The 23,996-nt window shown below is 36.2% G+C and overlaps 1 protein-coding gene across 3 annotated transcripts in view; it reads left to right on the top strand.

Moving 5' to 3' along the window:
* The window catches only part of ADK (adenosine kinase), a 265,886-nt gene that overhangs the window by 178,833 nt on the left and 63,057 nt on the right, over nt 1-23,996 (top strand). For all 3 annotated transcript variants that reach the window (XM_021549097.2, XM_021549088.2, XM_021549106.2), the window contains exon 7: nt 11,130-11,300. In XM_021549097.2, the coding sequence (XP_021404772.1) occupies nt 11,130-11,300 (171 nt within the window). The remainder of the gene's footprint in view (nt 1-11,129; nt 11,301-23,996) is intronic.

Here is a 23,996-nt window from a genome sequence, read left to right as displayed (position 1 = left end):
TTGTGATTAATATTCTGTAACGGAGCTCATTCCTGTTCAAAGGACTATCCACATATAGGCTTATAGGCATTATTAAGGTCATACTGACTTCATAATTTGGAATTCAGAGATGTTCCATGTAAAGAGGAAGGGCTGCAGAAGCAGCTCAAACTCTAAGGTGTTCTAATGCATCTATGTGATTTGTTTGCAAAGTGTATACATTTTGTGGTGTTTGTTGCAGGGTAAAATAGCTCATTTCTGATTGTTAGGGAACCACCTGGGATGCTCTGCTTTGAGATACTTTTTTAGAAGCTGATAGAACTGTTTGGCCACATATTTTTTGTCCATACTTTTCAAATACACACAGGTTTTTACAGGTTTTTCATAGGTTTTTACAGTAATTCACTTTGCAAGGGACCCCTAGAGGTTTGCTGGAGCAAATTTGAAGTTTTCAGTTGCTTTATGTTCAGTCATTTTGAATGCTTCCAAGGATACTCTAATGTCTGATCCCTGTCATGAAAATTCTTTTGCCATGTCAAATTTCTTTGAATATTGTAAAACTCACATGAGTTTCAAAAACAATTTGATTTATATAATTTTAAATACCATTTTTAAGAACATGAACTCATATAAGTCTCTTCTTTTTCCCTATGCACTTCAACATTTCAAAAAGAAGCTGATTGAATTAAACCACAAAAACTAATTTGGGCACTAAGAAGTAGAAGAGGCATTGCTTTAGGAGGTTAGGTCTAACTTATAAAACTAGAATTGCCATGTTGGAAGCAAATCCTTGAATGTAACCATGTTTTCATAAAGTAAAAGTTTTGGAGATTTAAATGAGTCCAAAGAAGCCATTTCATTACTAGTTAGCAGTGTTTTTCTTAATTGCTAGTTGTATTCTGCACTGTTAGTTTTAATCTGTAAATTGATTTGGAACTATAAATTCTCATTCACATGGCAGTTTATGGCAAAAAATCCATTTTTTGTCATACATTAAAAAACAGTGCCCATATTTTTTTACTGTTTCAGAAAAAAATGTGTAACATTGCACAGTATTTTTAAAATCAGTAGCACAAAATCCTAGTATGAAAAATGGCATCATGTTGCATGTCTGGGCAGCCTCAGTGTTCCCTGATACTCTGCATCAAGAGTTAGTTGTCTGTCATAGGTTGACCATCTAACTTAATCTTTTATTGATGTAAAACTTTTTTTAAGAATTGCATTTTTAATTAAATTGAAAAAAAAAATTCTGTCATATTTCATGTATCTGTAGTGTGATTTTCTCTGAAGGTGGGCAAATAATGTGATGGGAGTGGAGTCAGTTTCAGGTAGAGAAGCATGGAAAATATTCAGTAGAAAAGTAAAACCTACTTAAGGTATTCAAGCATCTTAAATAGCAGTGCAAAGTGAAGCCCCTATTAAGGTGTCTTACTCTCCCAATAATATGACATTACAAAAAATAATGCCTTTCCAAAAAATAATGTCTTAGCTGGGAAGTTTCCCCTGAGGTTAAAAGACTTACTCTGTTCTCCCTGGCTACAGTGGTGGTCCTGCTATTAAAAGTAGGTTTCTGAGGTATGAACTCATACATTCATTAGAATTAGAAACTTAATGTAAGTATTATTAGCTCTAAAAAGCTAATAATTAGGGGTATTTCCCCCTCACCTTTGGAATTTGAAGGAAGTACTTATTCAGACTATAATAATTAATGCAAAACACTTACATAGCTCATTGTATTCAAAATATTGTACAGCCAAATTAATATTCTACCCAAATTAATTTAGGTGAGGATATCTCTGTTTAGAGCTTAGCAAATGTCCACATTTCAACTATATTAATAATTATTAGAATTAGCTTAGATCCTGACCCTCATTTACTTGTGTTCAGAAACAAAGCCATGTAAGAGTCTTTCTATAATGAAAATTAAAAGGCCAAGCAATAACATTAATGTTCTTTTAAATAATTAATTTTAATGTGTGGAAGTGTGGGCAATAAATGTTTTATTGTAAACCCTGATGTGGTAATTAATCCAAGTGATTAGGACCTAATTGCATGTTCATAGTAAGTGTTATATTTGCTGTGAAAGACATTTTGTTGGAACTGTGGTTTAGAGGATAGAGTTGTGAGAAGAGTGATAATTGAAAGAAATATTTAACTCACTTTCTCGTGACTTGGTAAGCCAGAATTTGAAATACTGACTAGGATAAAGGATTGACCATCCTTTATTATTATGCAAGTTATGGTTTTAGCTCTTCTGAGCTTTTTGGTGCACTATGTACTTAATTCTATATGAAAGTAATATGTAGGCCCTTTAAAATCAGCTAGGAAGTACCTTGAGGACTGGGAGAGGTATTTGTTTTATTAATTATTTACACCTTAATTTGCAAATAATAGAAGTCATGCTATTTCATAAGGCTGGTCATTTTTTAATGCAAAGAATAAGTCATCCTGTGAGCAGTGCTGGTTTCAGAGGCTCTGGTTGTGCTTGGGAAAGCCTTATTGCACACCAAATGAACTCAGATCTCCACTGAAGCTTTGGAGGTGTTCCAGGATTTCACTAATATATTGATGGAGTTTGGATCCTTCTTTTTAAAAAAAAATATTGTATTAGCATAGGTGGGTTTTTTTCTTCAGCAAAGTTACTTATTTTAAATATACTGTGGACTCCTGTGGTTCTAGATAGAGCTCAGTTTTGCCCATGGTGAGCCTGCCTTGCTTAAACAGACTCAGTTAAAGGATGAGTTAGCATTTGAATAGTGCTATAAGCTTCAGAAATCTTTTGACTTACCACTTGATCATTTCTTTTTTCCTCTTCATACTTACCATGCTACATATTTCTGATATGATCTTTATTAGTGAAATAATATGCTCTTTCTTTGGGGCTCTTGAAATATGTTCTAACGATGACGGTAATGACTTTGATTAATATTTAATCCCCACGCTGCTATGTTCTTATAAATTACAAGATCTCAAAGGTAGCTGGGGGAGGGAAGAGAGGTTTCTCCTGAAGTGTTTCAGTATTAGAGTGCGTAGAGAGAAAGATACCTATATTTCATTACTTTGTATCTGCTTTCAGACCTCAGTTTAAGTGAAACATTTTGTACCATGACCACGTTCTTAACAGGGAAATCTGTAAGATGGATTTATTGTCCAGGGCATTGGAGTAATTCTTGTGTTTATTTATGTTATGTAACTGTTGCATTCCTCTGCATCACCTGGGGATCATGACAGAGGCCACAGGTATAGCAGTATATACCAGTACAGAGCAAGAGCTTGGTGAGACTTTTTTTCCTTTTGACACTCAGGCAGTCAGTGGTGATTATCTACTATCAGTCATTGTTTCACTATGAGTTTTTAACCTGTGTTCCTAAACCAAATCATTGTACTGGTATAAGCACATTTAATTAAGCAGATACTCCTATTTGTTCTCTTCTTGTTCAAGGCTATTTTAATAAGCAAGAAATGGGCTTGTTAAAAGTATTTACTTAGAGGGCTTTCAAACTGAGGATTAACTGTCTAGAGAATTAGAAATTCTCTATGCATTTGTAGTTACATAGATTCTCTCAATTTACTAATATACTGTAAATATTATGTACACACCAAACTTCAATGAATTCAACATATGGTTGATGTTTACATAATTTATGAGATGCCACATTATATTAATGGAACTAGCCATATACAAAAAAGCAAATGTTGCACTATCATCAAGGGCCTAAATTAACCATACCTTATTCTATGCTTCCTGAAGTGTTTATTTCCATGACCAGGATCCTGGGACTGTGCTCAAAATTTTGGCAATTATGATTGAAAACAAGTTATCTCATTGTTCCAAACATCATCAATAATATTGATACCAATGTTTAGACTTCTGGATATTGTTTAATTAAATAATAAAAAGTAGGTCCAGGTCTGTTTTTCAGTCTAAACCACAAAATTATCCTCATATTAATAGATGAGTTAGATAAACCTAATAAAGAATTATTTTAAAAGGATGAAAGGTGAAAGAAATGGTTTCTCTCTTTAATCAGCAATTTAACAATTTTTAAGATGCATGGCTTTCTCAGTAAGGATTAAATTGGTTTTCAATATAAAAAAAAAGTGTGGTAAAGTGGTTCTGGGATACTAGAAGAAATGAAATGGCTTGCTCTTTATCATAGCTTGCTTGATCTGCAGCTTATATTTTATTGATGGTTATACCCTATACTCTATAATACCTTTCAACACAAAAATTCAGTCAGTTCAGTAATATTAAGTAATTAAACCTCCCACTGGTTCTGCCAATGGAGGTGTATTTATCATTATGACTATTTTGCAAGTGGGTAAACAGAGGCAAAAGAGGTTGAATTGTTAATTGAAGTAATAAAATGTCTGGGCTCCTATCTCTCAGGTGATGTTTAGTACTTCCTCCAAAATTTTGTTAAAAATTCAGTATAATTAAATGTATACATCTCACTTGCTGAGTTTAATAAACTCATGTAAAACTATATACTGGATTTGAGAGAGCATATTTGAGAGGTGTTTTTGTTTTTTCACAGAGGGGCCAATTTAAACAGTAGTAAACAGAATTGAAAAATATTTCCAAACCGATTAAAATTAAAAATAGATTGGTAATATATGCATAGAATAATTGTTTTCTTTAGCATGCAATGCCTGATATTGAAGGTTTTCTGCTACTGGTAGATACAAATATGGCAGTAATGAGAGTTCACTTCAGCAACAAAGAAGCTGTTCAAGTCTGAAAGCAATCCTCTCCTTCTGACTTTTTGGCACCATCATAGAGGAAAATGTCATGGTCAATATAAGCACATTTACTGACAGTTAGGTTTTTTCCTATGTTCCTGAAAACTGTTTGAAACTTGGCTTTTATCAAAAACAGAAACACTGGCCACTCAGAATGATAAAACAATAGTTTATGGCTTAGTCATTTTCCAGTTATAAAGCAATACTTTCATAAAAATAAACAAGGCATACAGGAACAAGCCAAAACAATTACTCAGAGAAATTGTTGCATACTTGCTGTCCTTGCTTCCTGATTTAAAACAACTGTCTCCAGTAGGAACTGGACAAACAGCAGTGGGTTTTGTTTCAGTAAGTAACTGCTTGCTGATCACTGGGATAAGATTTATCACTGAGCTAAAATATAGTTCAAAAATGCAATTGATACTAGGTCTAGGTACTTTCTAAATTCCTAAATTACTTTTTACAGGAAAAACAGGTACATAGATTACAATAACATTAATGTATTTCACTAATTTAGAGACCGAACCTTTCCCAAGTGGATAGTTACAAAGAGCTTTTGTCCTTTCTAGAGAAAGTAAAACACTACTTTAAAGCCACAAGAACTTTTATTAGAAAAGGTCATGTTGATTATTTAATTTGTAGGGGTTTGTTAATTATTTCTGAAGGTTTTTTTCTCCGTACTGTGAGTATTTTGTTATCTGCATCATCATGACTATTCTGTTGTAGCTCAGTAAGGAAAATAATTTAACAATAATTTCAAGCAGGAACAGGAAGCAAGTATAAATGCTCAAAAGCGAGAGATTGGAGAGATAAGGGGTCAATAAATCTGCTAACTTGATAGTCTTGCACATTCCAAGTAATATGCTCAGATGTTTCAATATGAAAGGTAGTTTTTAAATTGCTCCCTGCTCTTTTAAACTCACATAAGTATTAAGACAGAGGAAGAATTTTTACTTTCATTCCAAGAAGATTCCCTTCTGATTCCTGTTCTGAGGGAAGATGATTTCATTGCCATGTCTCACAGTGGGTGGTACATGGACTGCACCCCATCTGTGCTCAGGCAGTTCAGAGGCTGGAGAACAAAAGTCTTTCTGACTCTTGTGGTTGTGAGGGCACCTGGAAGCCTTGAGGAAGTTCTCTGCCCTGGAGCAGTTACCTGGTGGTTCATTCTCCAGCTCAGGTACTGCCATGCAAGACTGCAGCATGTGAGGCTGATGGCAGAGCAGAGCTGAGGGATGCCTCTTCTGCCCAAGTGTGTGGCTTCAAGCTCTCTTTTTGTGGAGAATATAGGAAACTTAACCAGGTCCCAAAGCTCTGACTTGGTGTCTGTCATGTAATGGAGCAAGTTTTTTTGGCACCTCAGCACTCTCACTGGAACTGCCAGCACACTTGAAATTAGATGATTTTTGTAGGGTTTTACTGAATCACATTATTTATCAGGACTGTCACTACATAACTGTCAAGGTTTCTGTGTGTCTGAAAAATTCCACCCTTTAGATGGATGAGTGTGATGTCGTCATAATTGCATTTTTATGTAAATGCTTGCTATAAAATAATTTTGGATTAAATGATGTGTTCTTTCCCTGTTGGCAGAATATAATTTGTCTTAAATGGCAGCAGACTGTTGTATCTGTTTTCCTAAAAGTTAAATATTTTGATTCACATGATTTATTGATTTTACATTGTTACCAAATGGCATTCCCAAATCAGCTTAGAATACCATGGTTCAGAATCCTGTCATTCATATGATAGAGTTGTTTTCATGTAATCCACTCTGCAAGTGGGAGTGGCAAGGAAAGTGGAAGAGCTAGAAAGAAAGAAATGCATTTTAGCAGGTAGCATGTTTGAAAGAAATCCTAATTTTTATTATCTCCGTATGTTTTTGAGTCAGTACTGCTTCTTTGCTATTAAACAGTAATAAATCCCAAATTGCAAGGCTGTTATCATTTTGCCCTGCATTTGTTTGGAAATGCTCAGGAAAAAAACCTTGATCCTGATTGTGCAAACATTCCATGTGTGTAATCCAGATGAATTTGTGTGCATGAATGCAGTGTAAGGCAAGGCTTCTGAGCTTGGACAGGACACCTTATACAGAATTGCATTCAACTAAGCCAGAGCTGTATGGTTTCATGAGGTCACCTCTTCAACACTCTGTGTTTCTGTGCTGCTGACACTTTTGACACCCTTAATTTGCTGCCTTCACATCTGCTATAGCGGGTGCTGTAAGAGCTTAGTGTAGGTCAGAAGAAACCTTTTGGGTCTGTGTGTGTGATAAAAATGAGAGAGGTGGCTTACAAGACAAATTACTGGTGTGTAAACTCACCAAATCCTTCTGGTAATGCTAGTGTCTACAAAGAAAAAAGATATGAATGTGAAAGACTATCCAATATTCACAGTACTCTGGCATATCTAATGAGGCATATCAAAGAATTCCTGAATATTGTAGAAGTCAGATTAATGTGATATTCTCTATTGACTTTGTCCTCTGCTGTTGTATGCATCTTACTGAATTTTAAAAGCTCTGAAGTTAAAAACAAGTGACTATCACCCATAGCCATGTGTCTGCAATACATGAGTGCATTTTTCTTATTTCTTCCTTTTTGTTTCTTTTTATCCCACAAGGAAAATGGATGTTTTTCCCAACAAAGGACTGTGCTTAAATAAAAGGACTGCTTACAGTGCCTAAGAATGGTATTGCTCTGTGCATGTGTATATACAAACATACATATCCTTAATTCAACCTACCATCCTATTTTTCTGGTCTGTATTTTGGTTCAGCCTTGCTCCGTGGCTTGTGGTACAATGGTACCATCCTCCTGGCATAGAAAAGACACTCATTACATTTTGAGCAGCAGAAAATAGCAGTACATCATGAAGCAGTAGCATCTGGTATACTCTATCAGCACATGCCAAAGGAATGCTGTGTGCTGCTGATATATCTGATAGCCTTTAATGTTTTATAGGTTATCTTACAGTATTCCTGCCTTTCAGTTTCGATGGCTGTTCTGCCCAATTGTCACATGTCCTTCTATTGTAGAGTCATCAAGGTGGGAAGAGACTTTTGAGATCATCAAACCCAACCATCCACCCAGCACTATCACTGTCACCCCTAAACCACATCACCCAGCGCCAGATCCTGATGCCTCTTAGACACCTCCAGGGACAGTGCCCACATCCCTGGGCAATCTATTCCAATGCCTGACCATACTAACAATGAACAAAACCCCTTCTAGTATCTAATCTGAGTCTCCTCTGTCTCAGCTTTAGGCCATTTGCTCTTACCCTCTGTAGGCAGAGTGGAATAGCCCAGTCCCCACTTCACTGCAGTCTCATTTCAAGCAGCTGTAGGGAGCAGCGAGGTTCCCCGGGGCCTGCTCTCGAGACTAAACAATCCCAGGTCTCTCACGCATTCCTGTAAGACAAGTTTTCTAGATCTTTCTTGAGCCTGGTTGCCTTCTCTGGACATGCTCCAGCACCTCAATGCCCTCTCTGAAGTGAGGGGCCCAGAACTGAAAGCAGACTCGAGGTGTGGCCCCCCACCAGTGCCGAAGTACAGTGACAATCACTGCCACACTCTTCTCACTGGCTACACTGTTCTTGCAACAGGCCAGAATGTCATTGGCCTTCTTGGCCACCTGAGCACATTGCTGCCTCATGCTGAGCTGGTTGTCCACCAGCATCACCCTCCTTCATGAAGGAGTTACATACACATTACATTATATACACAGTAATTTCATATTTCTATGTAATGTACATTTTCCAGGCTGGTGGAATTTCTGTTTGTTAACTGTCTTGTCCTTTGATTAGAGGTATTTTCCTCATGGTTGTTTTAAGTATCCTTGGATTTTGCAGGTAAATAGGACCCCAAAACTTTCTGTAGTAGGTATGTGGAAGGGTATAGAGTATCTTCTGAGGAGTCTCTGAACCTTCTTGTTAGTGGGAATAGAACTTCCTACTGGTGAAATACGGGGTCTTTTATACCAGTGATACAGGATACATTTATTCTCTCACTCAAAGCTAATGTTGGCTGACAGTGAATTGTTAGAGTAAGTAAGAATAGTTGGCTTAGGCGTCCCTTTGTATACCTCTGTCAGGACCAAAAGCAGTGGCAGCTGCAAGAGCCTGCAGGCTGAGTTTCTAAGGAAGTCACAGAGCAACTTTGCTCTGAATCCCAGTTGGATATAAGAAAACTGGGGGGTTTAGGGGAATTCATTCCTGTACACAACTGTAGCATGCTACAGTAGGGGCCTGTGGCTTCTCTGGTTGTAATTTAAGCTTAGGAAGCTGTGTTGCTGTAGCTACACTGGTCATAGCTGCATGGAATTCCACTAAAAGTAGAGACAAAGTTAATTTAAATACCTGAAGAGGGGGGTTGAATTAGGTTTCTTTAAATCAATATCTGTTCAGATCAAATTTTATTTTCTCCCTACTTTCTTAATTCCATTGTGCAGATTGTACTGCTACAATTTTGTTTTGTGAAGAAGTGTTATATTTGGAAAAGAGTTGTCATACACAGAGCTCGTAATTTCTAGATGTTTTAATGTCAGTTATTTAAAAATATAAACAAAACTGTGGAAGAATGTAATTAAATGGCAGAAGTGATTTTTAAGAAACCCAGAAGACAGAGCAACAGCCTTTGAGATTTCCTGGCCTTTACTTTGCAGGATCTAAAAAGCAAACTCTCCTATCTGTATCTCAGCACTTTTATGCTGCCTTTACAAGGAAAAGGGAGTTGGATGCAGGCCTGAGTTAGATCTCATGGGGATAGTGTTCTGTACCTCAAATTGCAATCAGATGTATTTTACTTCAGATGAAGTTTTCAGCCTAAAATTGGTAAGAAGCCTAATTATTTGACCAGGTTACTATTTACGTAGAGCACTGTAGAGCAATCTGTCATTTATCCAGAGCTGGCAACATGTCACCCTTGAAAGTGTTTTATTTTGTGTTTGGAACAGATTTTTTAAAAAATCTCTGTTCATAAAAAAAATAAAAGATTGTAGAGATTGCTATGGAGATTAGAAATTATAGAAACTGCTCATTTTAATTCTTCTGAATGTAAAATTAGCAAAGAAGTTTGGATGTTTACAGGCTTCCAGTCCTTCAGGGTACTAACTAGCTCCACAGCATGCATAGGATTCTTGTGGCCTTTGGACTTTGATTGTAAACTAGCAAATTGTGCCCAAATTTTGAATTCAATCATGTATTTATTAGACTGGAGAGTGTGAAGTAAAGAGAAATAGATATACTCTCAAAGTAGTCTTTAATCCATAGACTTATTTTTTCTAGTGATTAGGGTGCTTAAAATTATTTGATAACTGAAGTATGCAGGATGAAAATATAGCTATTCTGTGATTCAAAGGTATAATCATATGTGTGGAAACTAGAAAATAAGACTGTGTCACTATTACATCTTTTGGAGTGTCATAGTGGTGATGTTATAGATAGGACTGAGATGATGTTTTATTTGTCAGACCCTCCTCAAGTTGTTTCTCACTGTGCCTTAGACATTATCTCTGGCCTTAAATTTAACACTTTCTGCTCATGCTTGAAAATTGCTATTATTTACTGAGTTTGGAGAACAGTTAGTAAAACAAGTTTTAGAATTATAAACACAAAACATACAAAATTTGTTTAATTAGTGCAAAGTCTAAGCCTTTGTTTAAATAGCAGATTAATGGAACTCTAGGGGATCTTGTTATGGCTTCTGGAACTCGTGTGGTTGGAGTAACCATCTGTAATGCTGAATTCAAAATGGCAGCCTTTCTCTTCATAGGATTGAAATCAGCATTCACAATTTAGTAGACAAGTAGCGATTTTGGAAGTTGGTACTTACTTAAATGTGGATGTTCTGAGTAAAAGAAAGTAGTTTTGGAAGAAGGGGGCAAATAAAATGCCTATGTGGAAACATGAAAACCCCTAGGTTTTTTCTGCAAAACAGTAACAAGCGCTACAAAGTCAGCTTTTCAAGGCCTTTACTGTAAACAAGGTACTAATGTTTAAGTTAGGGATTTCATTAGTCTCTTAGCTGTGTACAGAGGATTCAGACTCGACTTTGGAATTAAGCAGCACAGTCTGATTGACTCTGGTACTATAAAGGGGCATTTAGAATTATAATACATCACATTTTAAGTTATGAACATTAATCGTAGTTGTCATGGGAAAGTGTAGTCTGTGGAATGCAGAGGTAAGGAGATACATTTAATTTTGAAAGGCTGTGATGCTAGGCATATGCAGATTCTTTGTCATCTCTTTAATACCTTAATGGAAAGGCAGTATTTCCCAGAAGTTTTTATCTGTGCACATGTATGACAAATGTGGGCTGGGAGAGACTTTACAGAAATAGCATGCTTCATGTGGTACCTAATATAAAATTAGTAACATACATTGATTTGTTTTGATGCTTGCAGGGATTCTTCCTGACAGTGTCACCAGAAGCAGTATTAAAAGTGGCTGCTCAGGCTTCTGCCAACAACAAGATCTTCAGCTTGAATCTTTCTGCACCATTTATAAGCCAGTTCTACAAAGAGCCAATGATGAAAGTCATGCCTTACGTGGATGTGCTTTTTGGAAATGAAACGGTGAGTCTGTATCTCTTGCACTTAGGTGTTTGTGTCTCAGAGCTTCCTCAGGACATAGCATCAAGCTGGGCCAGAGGAGGTTCAGGTTGGATAGCAGGAAGAATTTCTTCACTGAAAGGGTTGTCAAGCATTGGAACGAACTGCCCAGGGAGGTGGGGGAGTCAGCATCCCTGGAGGTGCTCAAGAAAATACTGGATATGGCACTCAGTGCTGCAGATCCTGTTGATGGGGTGGTGATGGTCAAAGGTTGGACTTGATGATGTTGAAGGTATTTTCCAACATTGATGATTCTGTAATTCATGGTCCTTCTTTTTTTATAGAGGGAATCTGACCATGTGAGGTGTCACTAGAAAGTTACATCCGTGGTCACTGGACTGGGATATTTCAGTTGATGCCAGAGATGTCACTTGACCTGTTAGAGGTTTACAACTTGCTCATTCTAGCAGGAAGCACCCAACACGTTGGTGCTTTGTAATAACTGTCCATGTGCATAATGATCTCACCCTGAATTTAACTCTGCTGTAAAAAAAAAAACATATGAAAGGCTACCACTGAGCTCCTGTTACTTGATTCCTTGCCCATAGTGCTGCTATAATAGCATTTTCTCTGATGAAGATGACTCTTTGGGGAGAAGTGGGAGGAGAAAACTAAGAAATAGAGAATTTATTTAAAAGGTTCTCATTGATTTTATGGTGGATGGACTGGCAGCCCATCAGAGGAAGGCTTATCTTTGCTGTGTAAGTTGGCAAAGAGATTGCATGAAATTCTGCCTGGAAGTACATGTTAATAGACCAAATTAATTCAGATTTCCCTCATAATTTTTCATTTTTCTTCTCTTCAGAAAGTGTTCTTAAATATTTATTAGTTTTCTCAGCAGGAAAAGGTGGAAAAAACCAGCATTGAAATGTGTGACACAACTAAATGAAATGTGGGTTTGTCACTCAAGATAACTACAGGAGTAAAGGAAAATGATGGAAAAGCAACTTAGTCCTGGGAGTGGTTATTCCTGATTGTGATGAAGGGACTTGGACCAATAAAGTCAGTCTTTAAACAATTGTCTATATGTTCACATAGGGGCGAGCATTGTTATAGACACTTAAATATCTTATAGATATAGATAGGACTTTAAAAAATTAAAATACTTATTTTAAAAAAAAAGAAAGTTGCAATGTTTTTAAATGCATGGGCTAAGGGAAACCCTTTTAACTAAAGTTAACTATGCATAAAAAGTATTTTCCAGATATGTTCTTGCTATTTCCAACTGTTACCTTGGTACGTAATTTCTGATAGAGTCCTCACAAAGATGGTATTGAGTATTTTTATTAAATAGCAATGTACTCTTGACACAAAATTCTGTCAGACTTCACAGATTATGTAATACCAAGTCTAGATAATTTTAGAGTAGAAGAGCATCACAGACATTTCTGGGATTAAAATTTGAGAATATTTTATATAAATATTGCTCCACTGACCTCTTAGGAAAATTTAGATCACAGTGGTCTATTAGGTGTTATTTTTCATAGGTTGTTACTTTCTGTGCATTTGTGTATTTTACAAGCAATGGCCCATGATACAGGTGACACTTCCATTTCGGAAATTTTATTTAACTAGGTTAATTTCCTCTGTCAATTCAGTTTCTTATGGTATTATTCACCTGCTGTCAAAAATATTGTGTAGTACTGTTATATTTGTTAAAGTTGAAAGACTCCCTGCATTTTCTCTATATAATTTCTGAAGCATTTGGGTGTCTTTCGGGATAAAAGATGCTATTTAAACTTAAGTGATCATCCTTAAACTTGGCAGTACGAAATGTATAAATACTTCGGAGTACCAGCCTCTTGGTTACTTACACTAGTCATGGAAACCTGATCATTTCTTAGTCTCAGCTTCTTGCTGCTGTTGCTGCTTTGGAGTTGTTGAAATGCTGCTTGCCATGGTTTATTGTCTTGCCTTTCTGTGTGACTTGAAACCAAGCTCTTGGCATAATGTACTTCTAGTTTTGAGCAGCTTCTGTGTCTTCTCAGTGTCAGTATTTCTGCTCTCTGTATATGATTTTTGATAAAGAGTAGTTGCAAAACTCAAAGCTCAATCTGACAAACTCTGCCTTTGTAACTTCCACTCTTGATTTTGGTGCTTTTTCTTTCCTCCCATATGAATTTCAGCTACAAGCATATTCAGGATTTTTTTTGTGTTTGTGTATACCTTAATGGGCCACGAACCACTTCAGCTAACCAACACCAAATTTTTGTCCATTTAGTGTGATTTCCTTTTGCTTTATGCTACATTTTCCATCAGTGTAAGTGCATAAGTTAACAAATAAGGCATACTAAGTTGTGTGGTTTTGCTTCATTAGTACAAACAAGACTCTTAGACACAATTTTATTCTTCCCTATATTTATCTTCACATTATAGTCCAATAAAATTCTATTGTTAAGCACTGAGCTGTTTATTTTTTGAATAATACAAAAACATCCGAGTGCAGCAAAATTCCAAATTGCTACCATTCCTAAACTAAAAACAATTGGCAAAGTGATTTTAAATTACATCTTCTACTTAAAAATTTACATCTGAATGGAGATTGGTTATTTCAAGTTTCAGCCAGATGGTAATTAAAATGGGCAAGTTATAAACCTCTCAGAATAAATATTCTGGTTTTGAATGTAAATGCCAGCACACCCTTAACTGCAGTTTTGACACTGAATGCTTTGCTAACAGCTCAGTATATGTATCAATTTCAGCATTAACTCAGTGACCACTGGTATTTTGATAATTTGTTTAAATCTCATTTATAATCTACCTAAACTACTTGTCTTGAATTTTTTCTAGTTATTAACAGTACTTCATATAACAAATTTAGTACAGAACATTCAGAAAAGGAATAATTACATGGTCATTGCAGTTAACCAAGTAGGGCCATTCTGCAGTCATTATCTAGGAATACATGACTGAAGAACTTGATTATTGTCATTGCTTTTAATTTTTATTAAATTAAGGTTTTTTTAATAGTGTCATTTTGCAAATGGTTCTTAGCAGTAATACCTTCCAAGCTACCATAATCACTGGATAATTAACCTGCCAGGATTAAGCACACTCTACTTTGCCTCAGGATGCTTAACTCTCAAATAAGGTCAATTATCTCCTGATGATAACTGCTTTGTCACAAGTTGCTGCTTAATTCGGCTGTAAAAGCTCACCTTAGAATACATATTTTACAACTCAGAGTAACTTTCAGTAACAGGATGGTCAAAAGAGTGAAAGCTTTGAAAGCAACATCTTTACACAGAGTTGTAGCAAGTTTCCTACACAGTAATTTTTCTAGGCAATTATTCTAGGCAATTTTTCTAGGCAGGAAACTAAATTTGTATGTATCACTTTTCATTTTCCTGTTTAGGGCCAAATGGTGATATAGATTAAATACTTGACCCATCAAAGTTTTTAATGGACACAGGAATCTGAATTAAATTTCCAGTGCGAGTTACAATGGCATCTCCTCAGGGAAGGAACTGCCTTGGGGGAACAGTCTATATTTTTGCATGTGCACCTGGATAGCAGTTTCTTCAGGATTTAAGGGACACTGCAAGGCTTTCACATGATTGATCTTCGCATCTGGCACCAGTTCATGGCTCAAAGGAATATTTGTTGATATTGATGTGGTAAAGATCTTCTGGGTTCTCTTGCTATGTGTAGGCATAATTCTAAAATTTCTAAATTTTAGAATTTAGAAACTTTGGAGTTATAGATATGTTGAACTTTTCATCTAATGCTTTACAACAAAAACAATAAACCACTGATATAACTTGTGTTATTCAGTGTACAGTGATCCATAGAGGTTGAGAAGGTTATATAGAAGAGAAATCGTGAACTTTTTGAAGTACAAAATAATAAAGAAAACTAAGATAAAAATTATTCTTTAGAAATTGATCCTCTTTGTCTTTAATGTAAAGAGCTGTTACTTCTAAACAATCTCTGAACTAATTAATTACAGCATTATAAACTGAAGTTTTGCAAAGACAGAGCATTTGTGAGCCCATTGGGAAATTGCTGCTGGTATGACAGCAAATGTGCTGAAAAGAAAGCAGGTTGTGTACAAGACTTGTATACATTTTAAGAAGCAATAACAATAGCTTTAGTGGTGGTTCTAGAGTTAGAAATCCTGAGCTTTAAAGAGATGAATGCCTTTGGAATAAGATAGCAAATGGGTCTTTCATAATTTCCTCTTCACAGTTATACTGCAATGATATATTGTGCCTCCTTTATTTAAAATATTTTCAAATGAGGTATCAAATGCTAACAGAGAGATCCATACAAATGTAGGTGGTTTGGACAGCAACCTTTAATACCCTTTTAAAGTCCTTATAAAGGCAAGTCTCTTCCATGTCTCTTTCCATGTAATTTTCCAATTACATGGAAAATTCTCTTCAGTGGCAACGAAAAACAGTAAATATAAAATGGAGTTGGTGGTATTTTGGTGAGATTAACATGCTCCTTATTTTGAGCTTGCAGGCAGTCTATAGTTTTGTGCTTGTTTTAGCTAAGGGAGGAAATGGAAATACTGGTAAGTTTTCTGGCATAAACAGTGTTCAACATATTAGGATTTACACCTAAATGGCATTTTTGAAACAAATTTGTCTATTCCCTTGCTGTAAACTCTCACTCCACATAATTTGATACATTACATTAAGATATGACATGGAGAACAACCTTCAGTTCCACCTGCAAATTTCCTCTGCTGCGTTATCACCTGGGATCAGATTGATACCTGTAGCCCAGAAAAATCTTGAATGAGACTTAATTACTTTTATAAGATAAATGAGCCTGATGGTGATTCTCTTCAAACTAGTGTGCATTCCTAATGGCATAACTGGATTGATTTGAATTTACTCAGTGTAATTCCTACTGTTTCTAGGTCTAGCAGATAGCTTTCCACAACCACAAGTGTCCTTTTACACTGATGAGTTGTCTGATTTTGAGGAAACAATGAAGAAGTAGGAGTCAGGAGAAAATCAGTCACTGGTTGTTGGCAAGCTATCATCGTTAAGAGCTCAGCCTTTATCTTCTACATCTCTGCTCACTTGGAATTAAATTTTCAGAAATGGTAATCATCTTGAATTACATTTACTTGGGTGTTAGTGTTTTGCATTTCAATTTATATACTGATATTTTCTTTTTCGTTGTGCTTTCAGTTCTCAGGCACTTTACCCCACAGGTGAGGGTAATTATCTTCAGTTCCTAGGCTGGGCGAGAGACTGAGGTTTGCACAGTTCCCTACAGGGAGTCTGTGGTTCAGTTAAAAATCACAGTCAGATATTCTGACCCAGTTTATTAAATACACATGGGAAAAAATTTTGTAAGGAGACATCTCATCTTCCCTTTCTATTTTAACAGGTAGAGGTTTTTAAGGTCAGCTGTTGCTGGTGTTTCTTTTCCAAACTGCAGTAAACAGATAATATTTATTTTTATAAATCTTACATTTAAGATTTCTGCAAAGTCTTTGGAGGGAGCCTGGGAATTAAAAATTGTAATTATGAATGGAAAAAAAATAAATACTATTTTTATTTTATGTTTTTTTAGAATTTTGAGGCCTTTTTCCTGTGGTAGATGTGTTTTCAATTATAGGGCAGCTATGGTGTTGTAATATTGCTCCTTAATTCATGGAATTAACTTTCTCAGTAGTGGTATATCTAATAAATTGTGGCCATCTGAAAAATGAGAAGGTCTCTAGCACAAGGGAGGTTGATCATGTCAGTGGCGTGTTGTAAAGATATGCTGTGGGAAGGATGCTGGAACAGCCCAAGGCTATTTCAGCTGCAGACACTGAATCTTCTGCTGCTTCTCTCCTCTTTATTTTCCCCCTCCCATGTGAACTGCAGTGGCTCTCTAAGATAAAATGATTTTATATAATTTCCCAACCTTGCAGCCGTTTTTGATAAAAGCCCTGTTATCTGAAATGATATGAATCACTGTGGAGTTAACCATACCTTTTACAACAACATATTTTGTTGTGATTCATTCTGTCTCAATTAATCATCTTATTTATCTATATTGTCTCAGTTGCTGCACTGAAATTCATGAGTAAGAAGCAAGTAATTATTTTAGTATAGTTTACCTAGTATATCATGAATGAAAGGAAAATTGAGAGCCAAGTATTTAAATTTATATTTAGTGCTGCTTTCAGCTAATGTCTAGCTATTTAAGCAATTTAGGAACCCTATCTCAAAAAATGTCTTTCTTGTTTTCTGTTATGGGAAACAAGCAGGTATTTAGAAGCAAAGCTTATGCTTTCCAACAGACTTCACTTCTTAGAACTAAAAATATTTTCTGGTAGTCTCTCAGAATGCTTAGAGATATTTATCCTTCTTTATGCTATGCAGTGTTGAGATACTTTTAATACTGTGAATACAGGAGAACAACCAGCACAAGACAGAACGTCCTTTGAGAGGGGAAAGCAGATTCCACTGTATTTCAGCAGCTTGTGTTTTACTGACAGTGATTGATAACCCTTTTCACTTTGTAGCACTTCCCAGAGCATCTCATAACACTTCATAAACATTAAAGCTCAGAATAAACCAATAAGGTGTGTGTGTAGTCTTGACTGTTTTACAGGTGGACAATTGAAAGGTTATTTGCCCAAGGTCATAGAGCAAGAGCAGAGCCAGGAACAAGCAAAATTGAATTCTAACTTTTTTCAGTTAAGTGTCCTGAAATGTGTTCAGCTGCTGACTACATGTTGGATAAAACTCACCTGTCTGGAGGAAAAAACCTGCAGAAATCTGGCTTTCAGTTTTCTCTGTAATATTAACATATCTCTCTGAAAGCCTTTCAAAGGTAAACTACATATGCCTTTTAATACTCAGATCACTAGGGCAAAAATGTATAACATACAAGATCTAATATATAATTTAAGAACTGCAAAAATAAGATTATGAATAAAATTGAGTTACGCAGTTGATACAAACAAGAATAGAAGCTGATATGTTCACAAAAGTGTCATCAAATCAGTGTAAATTCAGAACTTTTCAATTTCACAGAGATATTTGCAGATAACAATGTAGGTGAAAAATACGTTACAATAAAGCTTTGTTTTCCAACCCAGCTAAGGTTAATTCGTGGCCTCCACATTTCAAGCCCTATTTGGGGCAGATATAGCCAGTTTCTGATTCAGAAGATAAGGTTATGCTAAAGCCTCTTATGGCAACATGTACTGGAGATTCTCCCCCTGTTATAGATAGTCCTTTCATTGGATTGTAAGGCTGCAGTGCCATGTTTTCCCTGTGGATAGCATCTAAATGTGAAGTGATGCAGACCTCTCTCACCTGCTCTTATCATATGATGTCGTCTACCTCCTTTACTCAGATTAACGATTTTGCATCCAGAGCAGTAGTGTGCTCTGTGGGCCAGACTGCTGTTAATCACTGAGCAGGTCCATCTTTCTCAAACAACACAATCACTGGATCTGATTAGATGAGAGGGTAATGCATGGTGGTACAAAGGACTTGGAAAGAGAAAGCATGATAACCTCTCTGTTTCATCAGATATAAGCAGCCAATGCTGTTAGGGTCTCCCAGGCAATGCAGCAAAGAAACAATTATTGACTGACATAAATGTTATTGTGAATGGATAAGTTGTATATTAGCTGTAAATCTTCTTGGACAGAAGTTTTTTTATGAAAGAGACGGTTTTTACCTAAATAGTATGTATTGATGCTTCTTGTGCTTATAAATTTGAGTCTGAACAAAGGTTCTTGAAAGGGGAGAAAAGGGAAGGATAGTTGAGGAGGCAGTAATAGGTCCATGCTGATGTTCATAATCTTGAAAACTTGGTTTAGGGGTCTTGGAATAGAATTGGCAATCTCGTTATTATGTTAACCTATTTTTCTGTACTATTGCGTAGCACTATGTTTTCAAAACTGCAGTTTCAGCCTTGTTCTTTCTCTCATGTTATCTTTCTCTGTCAACACCTTCCTTCCCTCTGTTTATATAGCTCATATAATATTTTTATTCCCTCAAGAGAATTTCACATCTCATTATAAATCTCTTAGCTAGTTTCGTTTTTCTGTCTTGCTTCAACAAAGAGCAAAATTAGGCATTTGAACCCTCTCTTCTTTCTAATTAGCTATATAATTTTCTGTTACTGGGATTCCTTCTGTAGATTTTATAGGAATAAATTTAATCCACTGATGTTTCCTTAAGACTATTGAAACGTTGCTATGTATAAGCAAATTAATGAAGAGAGATTTTTCCTTCACATGCTGACATAAACATTGAGGGTATTTAGAATGGACTTATGTTAAACTATTACTGATTAAAATCTGTATTTTATTTTTTAATTATGATTTAGAGTTTAGGCAATGATATTAAATTGAAACCTAATTGTGCATGTATTATGAAGCATATGTAATGGGGCATAAAAATATGTAAGAGTTGCAAAAATATTTTGCTAATTTTAAATTTTTTTCAGAGTTTTCCTAAAAGCAGGAAATAAACTTGTAAAAGAAATAGAAAAAATATATTGCAACATACCTAAAATATTTGAAAAATAGATAAAAGCATCCATAGCTTTCCCAAGGGCATTAATTGATCTCTAAAACCTTGCCTTATTTATAAACTTAAGCCACCCCATTTATAATAGCCTTAGGGTGATAATTTTGCAGCCACATCAAAGTGTGTCCTTAAGTTGTATTTTCACATTTAATGGTCATATTCTGACTTAAAAACCCATTTGTTTTAAGTACTGGCCTCCCAGGGAAGCAGTATGGAGAAATTGCTTTGCTCTATAAGTTTTCTGTTCTAAGTTAACAGAACTTACCCCTCCTAGTCATTACATTTGGGGTTTTTTTGGTTCTCCAGAGAAATGATCCATTAAACCTGTACTTTAGTAAAACTTCCGCTAATCCGTATGTGATAAGTAACATTGTCAAAATGTTGCTCATTAAGTGCTCAGACCCTCCTTTGACTCCTCATATTCTGTGTCAAAACCAGCAACATTGCAATCACATCAGGGAAACGAACATCCACGAGCCAGTTTGCTTTCCATGCTGAAGTGGTTTCCAGGTGCAGGAGCTTCCCTCTAAAAGACAGAGTTGTAGCAGTTTAATGACTGGGGTAGTAGAACTTTTGAAATACATAAATCTGTTTATTGGTTATGTTTCTAATGATGTAGAGGGGAACCCCCTACTCTGAACTTGAAATTCTATGAACAGTTGTGCCCATCATCTTCAATCTATGTTATTTGGAGGCTACAATTTTACAAGTAGAAAGTTTCTTTCTTCCTTCCCCCATGGTTAAGGAGAGGACTTCCTCTCCACCCTTGCAAAGGAACTGGCCATCAGCATCTGCTTCTGGTCCCACCAAATGAGCTGGGCTGGAGCTTGGCCCCAGCTGGGCTGTGCATTCAATAAGCAAAAAACTTTAGCATTGGAGAAACTCCCTTGAAGGCAATGGCAAGGTGGAGCACATTCCAGTGGAAGACCCTTAGGATCCCCAACCAGCCTGTCCTTTGTGGTACTTTTCAAGCTGTTTTGCTCTTCTCAAGGTATAGCCTTGCTAGTTGAATAATCTGTTTGAAGATGTCTCAGGTATTTCTGGAATTAGGAATTTTATTTAAAATTTTTCTGATGCTGGAAACTCATGGATCTCAATTCAACTCACTATTTTTATTGAGAACTTGAGAAATTCTGCTTCTTCGTCTTGGTATTATTGTCCTGTAAGTCTAAACCAGTCTGCAGGCACCAGTCAACAGCATGTTTGTTTCTCTTTGTCTGTGGCTGCCCTTCGGAAGGATTCTATTTTTGAGAATCTGGGAGGCCAAGCTATGGGCAGTATTTTTGATCCCTGGCAGGTAAGATATCCGACAGAATTAGATTGTCTTTAGGATCAATTTTAATAAAGCATATTTCTGCTCTGGAATTCCTCTGAGAAACCAGGGCATGTTTAACTTGTCTGTCAGACTGTTGAGCTGTCCAGTGCAACTGTCCTTTAAATAAAAAAAAGAACTGGAATTTTCATGAGAAATTAAGTGGTAACCATAAAATTTGTTGTTGTGGTAGTCATGATTGCTCTGCAAGGAGCAATTCCTTCATCTGGGAAAATACCTGAAATTTCATGGAATTACAGGTATCCTTTATCCTCAGTTTACCTGGTTTGTCTTAACTTCTTAACACGGATGGGCAGTCAGATGGTCTTAACACACAATATTTGCTGTATGTGTTATTTTGGAGCATCTATGATTAACATGCCTTTTTCCTCTTGTTGGAATTTCTGCTAGGGCAGGAGAAATACATCTGTGAGTGGTCTTGGACACATACCAGTTTCAGATAAATGGATCAGTCAATTTAAATTCTGCATATATAGTTGCCAAACACTATGCATTTGATTTGAACATCAAAGTAAATGCCAGATTTGGATGGAGCTGCATCTTGGTATATGTGAATTACGATAATGAGTCAAGCTACTGAATCTCACTGCTCAAAAAAGAACACTCATCATCTGGAACCAAATTCCTTTTTTCTAGAATTTAAAGTCGTGAAAAGAACTGAAGAAGTATGTAGCCTTATGCTGCCAGTTGTAACTCATCTCTGAACAAGCATTACCTGAGAGGTGGGTGGACATGCTTAGGAAAATTCTAAAGTGTAGAACATTGGGAGGTTGCACCCATTATTTAGACCCCATGAAAACAGTATGTTTCAGGAGTCCATATTAGCTTTACTTGCAGATGAGTTTCTTTAATATTTCAAACAAGAACTCTGTGTCCCAGGATGAGTGGTGCATGTATATATTTCAGGTAGAACAAGCTAAAATCAAGATCAAAGTGTTAAGGGTGTTATATTAGGATAATTTTTATGTCCACAAGGAGATGACAAAATAACCTGCCCCAAAATTATCTTTTCATTTATAGTAAAGATATCAAGTATTTTAGGGAAGGGTCTTCATTGTAACACACTTTATTTAAGCCATACATATTCATTCTGTACCTCTTCCACTGGAGTTGGTTTTTTTTAGGAACTTAAATGTCAATTATCACTTTTTAACCATGCTTAACTTCTGCTATTCTTAAACATGTTCCTTTTTATTGTTACTTGAATTTGAAAAATGCATTGTGTAAAATATTGCAACATAAATTAACAGAAGTTACCTACTTTGGAGAACATTTGCACAGATTTAGTGGGAAGACAGCAGGTAATAGATTATTGAACAATGTTATTAAACCAGGAAAATGCTTAATTCAGGAGTAAGCTATACAGACATTCTGTCTTGTGGATGCTGTTCAAGATAACAACTTTTAGAATTATGTTTCATGTAACGAAACACAAAGCAAACCCCCTCATTTTTATATTTTACAATCTTGTACATTCAGTGATATTGTAATGATTTTGAGCATTAGGTGAATGCAGAAAATTGGGTAACATATATTATGCAGAAATGTTCCAAATTAATTATTTTAATTAGATTTGAAAAATATTTTCAGTGCTACTGTTTTTTTATTTATTAGTAAGATCTTCTGCAATAAATCCTTGTTTAGGATTACAAGTAAGAAAAAATATTCTTCATGTAAATAAAATTCACAAAAGGAGATTTGAAATATACATCCAAATCATCCTGAAAACTATTTGAGATGTAATTTTGTCTATACTAAGCTGCCCAAACCCTGTTACTAATTTAAATTGACCTTGGAATAAGTTGCAATGCTTACCTTTTCATAACATTTCCTTGATGGCTTCTTTTTTCTTGTATATTTCTTTCTAGAATCAAGCACCTCATACCCAGCCACAGCCTGGGGTGCAAATTCTGTATAATTCCGCAATATTTTCCTATTTCAATTCCACATTTTCAAACAGTTGTGTGGATCTTCTATTGCCTGTCTCAGCTATGAGGAAGCCATACCCAGGTCTTCGATAGCACTTGGTACTGAGTCTGAATTACTGCTGTCTCCCAGGAGCCAGCTTCTGTGCTCCCAACCAGCCCAACTTCCCATCTTGGTGGCATAAGCTGAGCTGCAGAAAGCCTCCCGCTGTTGCCAGGAAGCTCTGCAGGTATGAAATGTCTCCTTCCTATTGCACTGCCTGCAGCCACGCAGAGCTCAGGCCGGCCTCTGCCCTTGCTCCGTGGCACTGGCAGTGGCAGAGTGGCAGATCCCAGCCTGGGGCAGGGCACACACAGCTTCCTGCCTGTCCTGGAGGCCTCCAGCGCATTCGGGCGTGCAGAGGGGCGCTCCATTTGTCAGGAAGCTGTCGTGAGACAGCCTTTGGAGATTTCTGAAACATCTTCCCATGAGCCTCCTACAACTTCCTGGCTTTGTAGAGAAAGGCCCATGAGAAGTTGTATCAATAAAAGTTTTTAAATCTCTAAAATAGTTCTCATCTGAAACACCATATACAGACTAGATGATGGGCTGACATATAAAAATGGGAGTTTTCAAATCCTTTTCTAAGTCATCTTGTATTGCTATCTGTGAACTGGCTATTTGAATTGTGTCCGTCCAAGACAGCTTTTCTAAGTGACCATCATGTGTTTCTTTTTTCTTGCCTATCTCCTATCCTTATTATTATATCAATTAACTTTATAGCTGATGTTTAAAGTTCTATACACTATGCAAAACAGAGTAAGAGGCATGTCTTGTCCTGAGAAACTTACATTTTAAACAGTGGTAAATAAAATGAATAAAGAGAAGTAATGACCAGAGAGAGGTGAAATATCATAA

The sequence above is a fragment of the Lonchura striata genome, chromosome 7 (genome assembly GCF_046129695.1).
Source record: "Lonchura striata isolate bLonStr1 chromosome 7, bLonStr1.mat, whole genome shotgun sequence".
Lineage (NCBI taxonomy): Eukaryota > Metazoa > Chordata > Aves > Passeriformes > Estrildidae > Lonchura > Lonchura striata.
Note: the sequence above shows the minus strand (reverse complement) of the source record. Positions and strands in the feature narration are given on the sequence as shown.